This window comes from Lontra canadensis, unplaced genomic scaffold, assembly GCF_010015895.1.
Source record: "Lontra canadensis isolate GAN:19392208 unplaced genomic scaffold, GSC_riverotter_1.0 scaffold27, whole genome shotgun sequence".
Taxonomy (NCBI): domain Eukaryota; kingdom Metazoa; phylum Chordata; class Mammalia; order Carnivora; family Mustelidae; genus Lontra; species Lontra canadensis.
In genome coordinates this window covers 18,580,847-18,595,536 of record NW_022631021.1, presented here as the reverse complement: position 1 = coordinate 18,595,536, position 14,690 = coordinate 18,580,847, and the positions used below count along the sequence as shown (strand labels likewise).

The 14,690-nt window shown below is 40.7% G+C and overlaps 1 protein-coding gene across 2 annotated transcripts in view; it reads right to left on the bottom strand.

The window, feature by feature from the left end:
* Positions 1–1,870: 1,870 nt before the first annotated feature.
* Positions 1,871–14,690, bottom strand: part of GCLC (glutamate-cysteine ligase catalytic subunit) — a 46,335-nt gene continuing 33,515 nt past the window's right edge. The window contains exons 9-16 of one of the 2 annotated variants that reach the window (XM_032864518.1): positions 13,951–14,089; positions 13,416–13,528; positions 12,844–12,936; positions 12,448–12,552; positions 5,277–5,358; positions 5,092–5,198; positions 4,895–5,015; positions 1,871–3,453 (exon numbers count right to left, since the gene is read on the bottom strand). In XM_032864518.1, the coding sequence (XP_032720409.1) occupies positions 3,242–3,453; positions 4,895–5,015; positions 5,092–5,198; positions 5,277–5,358; positions 12,448–12,552; positions 12,844–12,936; positions 13,416–13,528; positions 13,951–14,089 (972 nt within the window). In that variant the 3' untranslated portion in view covers positions 1,871–3,241. The remainder of the gene's footprint in view (positions 3,454–4,894; positions 5,016–5,091; positions 5,199–5,276; positions 5,359–12,447; positions 12,553–12,843; positions 12,937–13,415; positions 13,529–13,950; positions 14,090–14,690) is intronic. The other variant, XM_032864519.1, reaches the window with a different exon arrangement.

Genomic DNA, 14,690 nt, shown 5'->3' with positions numbered 1-14,690 from the left:
TACCATTTACTGAAGAGACTATCCTTTCCCCGTTGTGTATTCTTGGCTCTTTGGTCATAAATTAACCATATAGGGGGTTTTCCTGGGCTAGTCTGTTCCATTAACGTTTTTAAGCCAATACCATACCGTTTGGATAACCACAGTTTTGTCATATAGTTTGCAATCAGAACAGAGCTGGATACATCATTGCCCTTTCATAATCCATCTTCCACAATTTTATAATGTTTCATATCATAGAACGTTAAGAGTGGATGGAGCTTTAGGCATTATCCAGCTAGTTTCAGCTTCCACTTACAACAAAAGCATGAATAGTTCGAAGGGTGTATTTCTCCCAGCCAAGGTCGCCTACCCAGGTCTCTGCCTTTCCGACTCAGATCTCCTCAGCTCCCCTTTTAATTCACACTTTTCCAAATATCTCTTGGCCTGTAGGTTCAGAAATGTTTACAAGGAGTATGAAACATTTATACAAAATCATAATGGAAGAGAGCAGCTGGTAGTACTCAGCCAGCTTATACTCATGGAAGTCTTAAATGAAAAGTTTATCACAGCAGCACCTATAAAAAACCTTGCAATTAAGCAGAGGCTGTTTATAGCTTTGAAAGGACCCCTTATCTAAGCCCACACCACATCCTGGATTTCTACACATTTCGTGGCTCATGTTTGCATAGGTGGTGGTTTAGAAAGAAGTGGTCAAGGCAAGACTTTCTCCATTTTGAACAGAAAGGCTGACACAGCCTCAGGGATGAGTCAGACAGCAGGGGCAGAGGCATTCTGGGACCAGAAGCTGACCTCTTACCCATCCAGGAGACCTGACAGGTAGTAAATTAACCTTTGGGTTAAGTGACAGTCGGTTTCATTTTAAGTGAGTGTCTGAGAGTCTGGGTTCAGCTGCAATGGTTTCCACCAGGGAGAAGGCCCTTTTTGCTCTTCTCAGTGCTTACAGTTCTGTTCCTAAAACCCTGAATTCTCTGTTGTGCTCAAGTGGTAAAGCTCAGGAAAGGCAGTGGTCTGGTTTTCAGGCAGAGGAGGATCTGGCTACAAGACATTAGAACTGAAGTGTCATTGAGACATAAATTGCCTTGCCTGTAACAGGTACAGAGCGTGATCTCAGTCCTCGTTACTCAAAGTGGCCCACAGAGCAGCAGCCTCGGCATCTCCTGGGAGCTTCCTACAAGTGGAGAATGCAGACCCAAAGACAGGCCCCCTGCACCAGAATGTGTTCTTCACTAAGATCCTAGCGGATCTGGATGCAGATTAGTTTGACAAGTCCTGCCCTAAGATCATTCAGATAAAGAAGTCTGAGCTGAGAAAAGCAGACTGACCCTTACCTTACCTTACAAGGGGCTGGGCAGGGAGGAGAGGGATGTTGATCCAAAGACATGGGTTGGCAAGAGCTCTTGGCCGGGCTTGCTGCTTCTCTCGAGCTTAGAGTGCACACAGCACCGCCCCTGCACCCACCAACTCAGCACAGCAGCAGTCTAGAGTCAAAGAAACATTTCCTGCCAGGGTTCCTTTCATCCATCCAAGCAGGTTTCTCCCCTCCCCAGTGGGGTGGACAGCTCCTAAGGAAGATGAGGCACCTGTTTGGAGACCAGGCTTCTCTCTAAAAATATCTGAGGATTGCAATGAAGAAATAATGTTATTGGGGTGCCCGGGTGACCCAGTGGGTTAGGCATCTGCTTGGCTCATGATCCCAGGGTCCTGGGATTGAGTCCTGTGTCGGGCTCCCTGCTCAGCGGGGAGCCTGCTTCTCCCTTTCCCACTTCCCCCTCCTTGTGCTCTCAAAAAAAATACCAAGGAGGATCTGGGCTAACTACAACAATCCCCATCCCCCTCCAATTAGCTGTGGAACTCACACATCCAAGAGCTGTCAGAATGCTAATTCCATTCTTTTATTTCCTCATACCACAAACATTTTAGTTCATCTGCCTTTTTACAACTTGATTTACACAAGCAAACGGCAAATGAAAAACAGGCATTCTTTAATCTTCTAAAATACATGTATGAAACATCACAAGAAGCCTAGTATTTATACACAAACAGGCTTAGCTGAAGCAGCTTTATCGCAGTTTGTTAAAATTAGCATTACAGTTTAAATATTTATGCCTGTAAAAGTTTGCATAATCTACTATACATAGTTATTTCAGAAGCAGTTAGGACCTAACTAATTGGGGACCAAAAAAACCCTGTAACAGAAAGCACTAACAATTATGTAAACTTAATTTACAATTAAACATGTCGGGTCCTGCTTCACAGAACTTAGTGCACATCATGATTCATTCATGGTTTTCACAGAGAAGGTAAGCATTATATGGAATATTCCCCAGGTAAAATCTAGAATGGTCTTTAGGAGAAGGTCAGTATGTTTACAGAAAACTAGAGAAAATAACAAAATAAAGACTTAAGCAACTGCATTTGATTTGAAAAGTATATATATATAGCAGCGATCAGGACGAACAGGGGCCACAGCAGAAGGGCTGGGGTTATTTCTGACATTACTCTTGGTTTGTACAGGAAGAGAAACAATCACCCCACTAATCACTACAGGTGAACTCAAAGTAATAGTCTTTCTTCCTACAGCCTTCTCTTTAAACTTAATGCCTAAATCAGCAAATTTAAAGAAATACCTTTAATAACAGCTTACAGTTCAATGCATTTTATTTAGAGGGGAAAGCTTGAGGCAGGATGACCAAGCTATTCCAATTACAAAAGAAACAGAGACAAGATGCCAGAAACCCAAGGTTACCCTTGAAGCATTTCAAGGGATTCAATAGTGATTTTAGAGTACACAACACTGGGGAGGACTCGAAGAAAATTAACATGACCAACTTTTTTAAAGTAAAGGGATACATTTCAGTGAATCAGGTCCCAGGTAAAGTCTTAAAAAAAACCCAGAATTTACAGTAAACATCTTGAGCTCTGGAATGCAGGTAGAGTACAGTGAGTACATTACATCTACAAAAGTGCTTGGACAATACGTCTTCCAGAGTAAGAACTGAAAAAATGTACAAGCCAGTTCACAATAACTTTACAATGTTATTAAAATACATTGTTAATCATAAAAATACTTTACTATGTACATGTACACTGTATAAACTCTAGATTTATCTACTGAAGGAAAGCCTCTAAATCCATCTCTGGCTGACTGGCCCCAGACAGTGCCATTCTAGAATTTGGTCTTCATCCCACACAAAGGGGCTGAGGAGTAAAACTGTAATGTTTTTCTCCCTCTGCAGAAGGTCTAGGTGGAAGAGTCAGTTTTACTTCCACTATATTTTACTTTCCTAAATGCTGGTCCAAGTAACTCTGGGCATTCACATAATTCATTTGCAATCTGGTTACACTTTAAAATAAGGCTGTAGTTCATTTCGTCAGTTATGACACTGTCTTGCTTGTAGTCAGGATGGTTTGCGATAAACTCTCTCATCCACCTGGCAACTGTCATTAGTTCTCCTGGGGTGCGGGGGAGAATTAAGACAACATAAGTTAACAGAAGTTTTGTTTTAAAGTAAGGTGACATTTTCTTCAATCCTGAAGAAAGATCAGTAGGGCCTTCTGGTGTACCCACATGGCAGAGGCTGGGGAAAATGTTTTCCAGGGTGTTGGAAGAATTCCTCCTGGGGAAGAAGTCTAGGTTGCAGGAGGCAACTAGAACTTCACATCCAAGGTTCAATGTTACCCATCCAGGGACGCTGCGGGCTCTTCAGATATGGGGAGCCACTAAAGATGTCACGTACGCAAGGACTACAGCTAACGCTTAAGTGTTACATGGAAGTTGGCCAGAGAGTAGGCCCCACAAGGAAAAGTTTTTCTTTCTCTTCTGTCTATATAACAAGAGGATCTTAACTGAGCCGACTGTGGTCATCGCTTCACAATATATGTAAATATATGTAAATCAAGATATGTAAATACAAAACCCCCACCACACTGTAGGCCTTACAGTTATACTGTGATGTGGGTCAGTTATCCTTCAACAAAATGGGGAAGAAATTCAACACCGGGAGCTAACGTGTGTACTAGAGCCTGGGTCCTCCCGTTTGGCCGAAGAACTGCATCTGAGTCCAGAACTGTAGGGTCTGAAGTTCCCAGAACCATCTTCCATCAAAGAGGTGGAGAAAACAAGGAATAGTAAGTAGAGTGAAGGAAAGGAGGATCCGGCAGACACACCATTTGGAGCTATTCTTTTGTGACTCCAGAAGGTTCATGAAAACCTCAAGGGAAACACTGATGCCATTACTCTTACAGCTGACCACTCCCTTGTGCCAGGCCCTGGCTAGGCACCATCATGTGATCTCAAAACAAACCAAAAAAGAGGGGTTCTGGGGTCTTACTGGATGGAAACAGGCTAAAGAACCAGAAGTCCTAGCTGTCGCTCCTGGAACCTGGAGTTACTTAGCCCTAAAGAAAGAGCCCGTGACGATGTACCACAAACACAGCTGCCCCTAAATGACTAACAGGCAATCTAGTTCATTGTCTAAGATGCTATTTTTTTTTTTAAAGATTTTTAAAAATTTATTTATTTGATAGATCACAAGTAGGCAGAGAGGCAGCTCCCTGCTGAGCAGAGAGCCTAATGCGGGGCTCGATCCCAGGACCCTGAGATCATGGCCCGAGCTGAAGGCAGAGGTTTCAACCCACTGAGCCACCAAGGCGCCCCTAAGATGCTATTTAAAGATGTATCACTGCTTTATGAACCAGTAAGAGAAAAAGAACCACTAATAAGTCAATGATTATAAGGTGTATCGTACTGCAGAGACATCAAATGTGAGAAAGAATGCACTGATAAAACAGTGTACTCGAGCAGATTACTACTCAAGAAACTAAGATTGTAAGACTGTAAGGTTCTGCCTATGTTAAGACTTAAAACAAGAAAGAGAAACAAAGGATGCCATACCAGATGCTCTCTTCTTAATTAGCTTTAGGTAGTTCAGAATACTGCATCTGGTGTCCACATCCACTTCCATGTTTTCAAGGTAAGAGTTCAGAATTGGGATCAGCCCGGGAAACACACCTTCCTGTGAGAAGAAGGACACATCATTAGGGTTCCGGCCACGGGCACAGGTGGTGAGGTGAGCAGGGCAGGGCACCTACCTTCCCATTGATGATGGTGTCTATGCTCATCAGGGCGTACTCCTCGAGTGCCTGCTCCGTGCTGTTCTGGGCCTTGCCGTAGCCATCCACCACGGTGTTGCCACCTGCCGGAGGACAGGACACAGGCGCTTGAGCAGCCTGCTGGAGCCTCAAGTGACCCCTAGGAATCTAAGAGAATGTAATACCTTTGCAAATATCTTTCCTGAAATAAAACATTCCCCGCAAGACAGCGTCTCGTTTCTGTGCAACTTTCATGTTTTCGTCAACCTAAGAGAGAAAAATAATCATGGCTACGTCAGAACATTCTCGATCCAACATAGAAGTTGGGGTACCTCCCTTGCTTCTGCAATTAAGACTCACCCCATAAGAATTCTACTTTCCCCTTCAACGCTTTCTGTTGGAAGAACAGACTTTTGACTTATGTGGGGCCCGTGTCCTCCAACCACAGGTCAGCATGTGCTTTTTAATAACAGGGGAATTCTAAGTTTACTATAAAAAAAAACACAACAAAAACTTTTATTCATACAGGCTGCCTGCACTCCAAAGCACCTTTGTGACTGAGCCTATTAAGAAATCCGTGGAGGGCAAGGGGTCAGTTCTTCCCACACAGCACAGTGACTCATCCAAGATGCCAGGGTGACCAAAAGCAGAGAACCTAGAGAGAACTTCTGCTTCAGGGCTGTGCCCTCCCTGCCACTGGGGATTTACTGCCTCACTGTGGTGAGCAGAGAAGAGTCGACAGGTTGTCAGATACGGAATAAGCTTAGCTCTCCAAGAACAGAGGGTCCATCAGGTAGTTCTAGCACATCGACTATAGATGAGCCCAAAAAACTTTTTTAAAAAATATATATCCAGGAGCACCTGGGTGGCTCAGTTGGTTAAGTATCCGACTCTGGATCTCGGCTCAGCTCTTGATCTCAAGGTTGTGAGGAGTTCAAGCCCCACACTGGGCTCTATAGTGACCAGGGAGCCTACTTAAAAAAGAAAAAAAAGGAAAAAATACATACTCAGCAGTAAGACTGCTGGATCATGTGGTATGCCCAGGCCACACATCAGACCAGTTAAATCAGAGCCTGTGATCATGGGTCCCAGCTATCTGTATCTTTACTTTATATCGAAGCTTTGTTGACACACAATGTTATGTTAGTTTCCCACGTACAAAACAATGATTCAACAACTGTATCCGTTATGCTCAACAACTGTATCCGTTATGCTGTGCTTGCAACAAGTGTAGCCCCCATCTGTCACCATACAACGCTACTGCAGTACCACTGACTATATTCCCTTTATGCTTTCTCTGTCCTCCCTAGGACTTAGTCATGGATACCTGGAAGCCTATACAATCTGTTGCCCTTCCCTGTTCTGCTCACTCCCAACTGCCCCCCCCCCCCCCCCCTTCCCCGCAACCATCAGTTTGTTCTCTGTATTTAAGGGTCTGATTCTGTTTTTATTTTGCTTTTTTTAGATTCTACATAGAAGGAATCACAAGGAATTGGTCTTTCTCCGACTTAGGATAATACTCTTTAGGTCCATCCATACTGTCACAAATAGCAAGATCTCATTCTTTTTTATAGCTGAGTATGATTCCATTATATATAGAACCACATCTTTTTTCTCCATTCACGTATTGATGGGACTGTTGGATTGCTTCCTAGGTCTTGGCTATTATAAATAATGCTGCAATAAATATAACAGAGGTATAGATCTTTTTGAATTAATGTTTTCATTTTCTCTGGGTAATTATCCAGTAGTAGAATTACTAAATTACCAGTCATTTTTTTGCATGTAGCTGTCCAGTTTTCCTAGCACCATTTATTGAAGAGACTTTTCCCCATTGTATATTCTTGCCTCCTTTGTCCCAGGCTGACCACCTAAGAGGAGGTTTATTTTTGGGCTATTCTGTTCCATATAGACCTATGTGTCTATTTCTGGGTCAGTACCTTACTGTTTTAATTATAATAGCTTTGTAGTAGATCTTGAAATCTGGGATTGTAATACCTCCAGCTTTGTTCTTTCTCAAGATTGCTTTGGCTACTTTGGGGAGGTGGTTGTTGTTGTTCCCAACAAATTTTAGGATTGTTCTAGTTATTTGAAAAATACTATTGGTATTTTGATAGGCATTGTTCTGAATCTGCAGGTTGCTTTGAGTAGTGCGGACATTTTAACAATATTCTTCCAATCCGTAAGCATGGTATATTTTTCCATTTGTTAGTGTCATTTTCAATTTCTTCCATCCATGTTTTATAGTTTTCAGAGTAGAGGTTTTTACTGCTTGGTTAAGTTTATTCCTAGGTATTTTATTCTTTTTGGCTTAATTGTATATAAAATTGTTTTCTTTCTGCTTTACTATATATATGTAAATACAACAGAGTACTGTCAATTTTATATCCTGCAGCTTTACTGAATTCATTTATTACCTCAAATAGTTTTGGAGTTTTTTGGTGTAGTTTTTAGAATTTTCTATATCGTATGTCATCTGCAAATAATGAGTTTTACTTATTCCTTACCAATTTGGATTCTTTTTATTTCTTTTTCTTGTCCGATTGCTGTGACTAAGATGACTTTCAGGACCATGCTGAACAAACCTGGTAAGAGTGGATATCCTTGTATTGTTCCTGATCTTAGAGGAAAAGCTCTGTTTTTCACCATTGAGTATGATGTTAGCTGTGGGTTTTTCATATATGGCCTTTATTAAGTTGAAGTATGTTCCCTCTAAACCCACTGTTGGGGGAGTAATCATGAACGGATGTTGAATTTTGCCAATGTTTTTTTTTTTTTTTTTTGTGCATCCACTCAAATGATTTTTATCCTTCACTCTGTTAATGTGGTGTACCACACTGGTTGAGACTTACAAATACTGAACCATCCTGACATCCCCAGAATAAATCTCACTTGATCATGGGGAATGATCCTTTTAACGTGTTGCTGAATATAATTTGCTAATATCTTGTTAAGGATTTTGCATCTATGTTCATGAAAGATATTCACCTATACAATCTTCATCTGGTTTTGGTAATAGGGTATTACTGGCCTCAGAATGTATTTGAAAGCTCCTTTTCCTCCTTTTTTTTTTTTTTTTTGCAAAGGTATAAGGGAAATCGATATTAACTCTTCTTTAAATGTTTGGTAGAGGGGGTGCCTGGGTGGCTCAGTGGATTAAAGCCTCAGCCTTCGGCTCAGGTCATGATCTCAGGGTCCTGGGATCGAGCCCCGCATAGGGCTCTCAGCTCAGCAGGGAGCCTGCTTCCCCCCTCTCTCTCTGCCTGCCTCTCTGTCTACTTGTGATCTCTGTCAAATAAATACATAAAATCTTTAAAATAAATAAATAAATGTTTGGTAGAATTCACCTGTAAATCCATCTGGTCTGGACTATTGAGTTTTTGAATTATCAATTCCTCTTCATTACTAGTATTTGGTCTGTTCAGATTTTCTATTTCTTCTGGATTCAGTTTTGGAAGATTCTACTTCTAGGAATTTATCCATTTCTTGTTTGTCCAATTTGTTGGCTTAATATAACTTTAGTAGTCTCATAATCCTTTGTTTTTCTGTGGTGTCAACTATTACACTTCCCTATCATTTCTAATTTAACTTGTGTCCATTTTTACTTGAGAAATCTAAAGATATTTCAATTTCATTGATCTTTCCTAATTTTTTTAGTGTCTATTTCACTTATTTCTGTTCTGAGCTGAATTACCTTCCTCCTACTAACTTTGGGGTTTCTTCTCCTTTCTCTAGTCCCTTTAAGGCATAAGGCTCATTGGAATTTTTATTTCTTGTGATAGGTTTGTATCACTGCAAATTTCCCTCTTTAAGCTATTTTTTTACTCTCCCAATTTGGAGCATTGTTTATTTTCATTTGTCTCCATGTATAAAAAACTCCTCTCGACTGTAATTTCTAAATTTTCCAATAACTTTTTAAGACCCTTAAAGTAGACCTTTTAACTTTTTAATCTTTTATTTCCCATAATGAAATCTTAGGAGAATCTTAACCTCTATAAGATAAAGGGTCATGTTGAACTAGGATGGATGGTGCCAAGTCTTTGATTACTGAGCCTATCTCCCATACTTAAATTCTATTGTTACGGGTTTTTGTTTTTGTTTTTTTTTTTTTAAAGACACATGACCTCCTGAATAATCTAGACACTTCTAGGAACATATCCAAATAACAGCCTAAAATTCCATCATGGTTATGGACAGGTTTTCATTTCTAATATTTTTCTTACTCTTGACAAAAGTTCATAAAGATCATTGTTTTAACTTTTGCTTTTATAAGTTTCTCTTTAGAGATATAATTTACTACTGCATTTTAGATTCTCAGTTTGACTGCTAGCTAAGGTTTACTTTAAATCTCTGAAGTACTTAAAGCTATGGTTTTCCCTTTAGAGACTAGCTTTACCAGCATACTAGTTTTGAGTTCACTTAAAACCTATGAAGAAAGCAATTTTAAACTTCCAACTTAAATTTCTCTTGAACATCTTTTTGTTGAGTTTTAGTGGGAATGTATCTTGAATGGTGCTTACTCTTGTGAGGAAGATTTTCCTTAATTTTTGTAAAATCTTCCTCAGGGCACTTGGAAAAACATGTGCTGCGGTAGGAGACTTGTGATAAGAACCATATAACCCAGCTGATAAACTGTGCCTTTTAATTCCCCAACAGCCTTTCTCCTCCTTTGGTTATATGGCCTGTCGGGTACAGAGTACAGGCAAGGCACTCTTAAGTGACTTACCTCCATGAATCCCACGTGTTCTTACAACAGCTCAATTATCCCCAATTCTACACATGCAAACCAAGGCACTGGGATGCTAAGAACCTTGTTCAGGTTAAAAAGCCTGTGAGGAATGCAGGTGATTTATGAATTTACTGCTCACCATGCAGCCCCGTCAGAACCACCACACTAGAGTGCCTTTAATTTGCTCCTGCTTCTGAGAAAGGTCTGCTACGCTTTAAGGTACAAAACAAAAATCACAGGTCTACTATCCTGGAAGAGTACAGAAAACGGCTTTCTCTGTTTAATATTTTATTCTCACACTTCTGTTACCAGTTGGTCATTTCTGCTATCTCTTCAAAAGGTCATTATCCAGTTGTTTTTCCATAGTTGTCCTTGTTGTAGGGAAACAAACTTCTACACCATTATGTTGCTCTTCTGGATCATCTGTTTTAGCTTTTTAACAGGATAGTTTAGTCTGTTCAAATTTGTTTTCATCTTATTTTCACCATTTTATGTTCTCTGGGCTATATCATGATACCACTCCCTTGCCCTACCCCGACCTTTTGTGGCACTGGAAAGGTTCTCTTTGTTCTTTTCCCACTCCTTTTACCTCGCAGGTTAGAAGTAAAATCTCTTATTTCTATACTGTACCATAAATCTCCTTCAATTATCCCCCTGGTAGGTAAGAGTCCTGACATAATCTATTGAGTTTTGATAGGATCACCTGGAATTTCAAGTTTGGGAAGAAATTCTGTTTTCTTTACCCCTCAGGATTCTGTAGACTTTTCTCCAGCTCATAGTATTTAATGTTGGAGAGGAGAATTTATTTTTTTTCCTCTTGGAGCTATCTGAATTTTCTCTCCCATTCAGATGGTTGACTTTTCTCTTTAGGATTCAGAAATTCCTAGATCTGGGTTCTTTCAGTATTTCTGTCTCATCCTTAATGGACTCTCACTCTGGGAAAATTCTATTTCTCAGATTACTAGATCTCATTTTTTATATAGACCATTCTCTTTTGATTATAAACATCAAATTTTCCAGAGGAATTCTGTTTCAGTTTTTCCATGATTTCCCATTTCCTTTTCATCCTGCTGAGATAAATCTCAATTTGGTCTCTAAATTATTAACTTGGATCTTTAATAACAGCATCAGCTCTACTGATAAAAATAGTTTTAATTAAAAGTGTAGCTTTGGGGCGCCTGGGTGGCTCAGTGGGTTAAAGCATCTGCCTTCGGCTCAGGTCATGATCCCAGGGTCCTGGGATCGAGGCCCACATCGGGCTCTCTGCTCGGTGGGGAGCCTGCTTCTCCCCCCACCTGCCTCTCTGCCTACTTGTGATCTCTGTCAAATAAATAAATAAAATCTTAAGAAAAAAAAAAAGTATAGCTTTTCCTAAGAAGTCTTCTCCAAATGCTCTCCTGTTCATAGTGCTTGTTTATTTTGCGACCTTTCCAAAGAATATTTTCCAAGGGCACTAATTAGAAATTCTTTAGGAGTTCTTTCCAGTTGCTTGAATTAACTATATTTCACCGAGGGGACTGCATTCTGTAAGCCCAGCTGGGCCCTTCCCTTAAGGCTATTAAAAGTTATCCACTTTCTGCTGGCTTTCAGACATCTATTCAAATCTGTAACAAAGGTGTAGATGGGGAACTTCCCAGGACTCTTCCTTACAGGGTCTGATCCCACTAGCAGGTACACCTATACGGGTAAATGGTCCACAGAATCCTATGGGTTACATTTTTTTTTTTTTTTCCTATGGGTTACTTTTGGCCAGGGTGTTAAGAGCAGGCAGAGACAGGCTGACAGCCAGACTTCCCTCAGGGTGTGCGGGTGGGACAGGTACAGGCTGGAGATCCCCCCTCAGGGAGATAGTGGGGAGTGAGGAAGGGTGGATACTGAGCTAGGCATTTCTTTTCTTCCTCCTGTGCTTGCTCTGTCAGGGCTGCTCTACCTCTCTCTTCTTTGACACTAAATCCTCAGCAGACCCCTCACTCAGCCTAGCGACCTTTCCCAGCCACTTGCTGTGCCCAGAGACCACTGGGCCCGGAATCGAAGGTCTCCAGGTTAGTTAGTTGCTGCCTCACAGCCTGCAAGTGTTCCAGGGCTCCTCTGGGAAACTGCTTCCAGAGAGTTCCTTTTCTAGTTGTTACTGGGCTGGAGCAGATGAACTATTAGTTGTTTTTCTGAGAGTCCAATCTACCTTCTCCAGAAACATCTCCAGTTCGGCTCCACTGAGGTGACCCTTCCCTACATCCCCTGCAGTTACATTTGCTTCTCTCCTCTTTTCTTTTAATACAGTCACCAAAACGGCATTTGGGGGAGGATGTGGATTCCCTCCAGCCATCAAGCTGAATTGAAAGCCTCTATAAATAAAGTAGTTATTCAAAAGCTACCCTAAAACTCTTTCAAACAGGCTAAGAAGCTACTGTTAGCACTTTGTTTTCCAGGAATTTCTACTAATGCAGTACTAAAATCTACAGCATAAGCTTTGGCTTAAGAGGAAAAAGAATAGGGTGGAGAAGAAGCATTTTATTCTAAATGGTGAAAATTCTCCATCAGGTCAGATCTAAAATAAATATTACACATAAATAAGCAACAGATAATCTACAGATACCCAAGCCCATTGCTATACTGAAACACATTCTTACCTTTGATAGTGGAATGAGAAAATCCAGTTTGTATGAAAGGATCACTCTGGTAAGCAGCACCACAAACACCACATATGCAGAGTTCTCAAAGTCTGTTAATTGAACCTGGACAAGCAAGAGCCCAGAGAAGTTACAGACCAACCACACAAACAAGCTCTTCCCCGAGAGGACCCTCCTCAGATCATGTCATTCCCAAGCCAACTCCTACTTCACCAAGAAGGCCTGGGAAGTCCTCTCTCCACAGCCTAGTCTCAGAAATCAATCCTTAGCTTTTGGACCTGCTTTTATCATGCACACATATGATTTGTATCTGAAGAGCCTCTGAGAAGAGCATTAGAAAGGTAAGGGGCAGAGGACAGGCATCACTGAATCACTTCTTGCTGACACACATCTTACCTCCATGGGTCGGAATTCTACTCTCCATCCAATATCTGAGTTTGGAGGAGGGGGCTTAAATCTCATTGTCTGCCAATTTGTAGACTGAATATTCTATAATAAAAAAGCAGAAAACCAACTTTCCACATGTCCAGGAAAATATTAAGATGGTCTGATGTTTAATAAGGGAAGATTATGCACTGTTGATACCAGATACTCTTTAATTAAAAACAAAAAGGTACAATTTAAGATTTCCTTGGTGTGTGACTTGCTAGGAAAAATGTTTAACAAAAGTTGGGTGATATGTTGGTAGCAGAGAAATATCTGATCCTATTTTTTTAATTGCAGCATATGTGAATTTTTCACCTTTCTGCAAGCAAGAGAAAATAGTGAAAAAATGCAGAATCAGAGATACAACTAGTCAGAATCATAAAATAAGGGTACTTTAAGCCACTCTAAAATTTCTTAATTCTTTACTGCACTAGACAATGAAAGGCATCGGAGATTTCTCCCATTACTAACCACTCGCAGGTACAGAAAATGGCCTCCATCTTGGTTAGTGAAGTGAAATGCATTTAAAACAGAGGAGATACCTCAAAATGGTCAGATTCATTGGCATCATCCAAGTGTATTTTCTCTTCGAACAGAGTCAGTGGGTCTCTAATGAAGAGATGAGCGACATGCTGGGCCAGGAGATGATCAATGCCTGTCAAGAGAGGTCACACCAGACTCCCGTCAAAGCCTCAGGCTCCACTGTGTCTACGTCCAGTAAGAAGACAGGACCGTTCACGTTTGAAGACAGGGCATCTAAAAGCTTAGGAAATGGCTGGTTTGTTCAGTATCCACATGTCACCCAGGGTTTTATCCTACAGCCCCTGAGGAAGTGTCACAGGTTTATCTGCTGGTGGGGCACTGGTGTGGACCTAGATACAGACTTCCCAAGTAAGTCAAGAAGACCTCACAAGTATTTGGAACTTGAGAACTTCAGTAACAAGCAGTCTCATAAGAAAAGTGACGAGACTTCACAATAAAAATAGAAACCAGACCAGAAATCAGCAAAAAGTTCTCAATAGCTTTGAAGAACTAAAGTTGTACAATCCAATCCAGAGAAAAGGAGGGGCTGCTCACCTTCCTGCAGCAGCTGCTCGTAGATTTCTTTGTCTATCGTCAAGTCGATGTCATTGTATTTCTCCCCGCACTCAGATAAGTAGCTGTCTATCGAATCATATCGGGATTTACTGATCCTATAGTTACTGTTCTTCAGTGGCTAAAATTGAAAAAAATATGAATGAATGCTATATAAAACACTCTGGAAATAAATTAATGCCCCAAATAGTTCTATTTAAATGCTTTTATGTTTTATATGTAATAATTATATATAACTATCCAACCTTAAGATCCTGAAAAGAAGTTTATCCTGAGAAATTATTAGGGAAAATTAAGAAATTTGGAAGTAACTGAAGTAGGTGTTCTCTGATAGGATTTAAGTATACTTTTTTTTTTTAAAGCAGATTGCCTTCATTCTTACTAAGCTAGCAAAATATATGCCCAGGTTGAAAGCGAAGCTATTAGCATAAAAGTTATTAAAACCATTTCTCCTTTACAGTTTTCTTCTACTCAGGCACCATGTTCAGCAGTTCATGAGCACTCACACAAAGACCTGAGCAGCAGTGCAGGCCTGGCTGGGAACGTCAGAGGCACTTGAAAGGGCTCATTTAAAACCCCTGTCCAGGTCCTGGTTCTGGAGATCCTTGTTTATTAGATCTAAAATGAGCCTGGGTGTCTATTTATAAAGATCTCCATAGGTGGTCTTGATGCACACTCCAGGTTGGAGAAGTGCATGATCGCAGTTCAACATGCAAACAAGA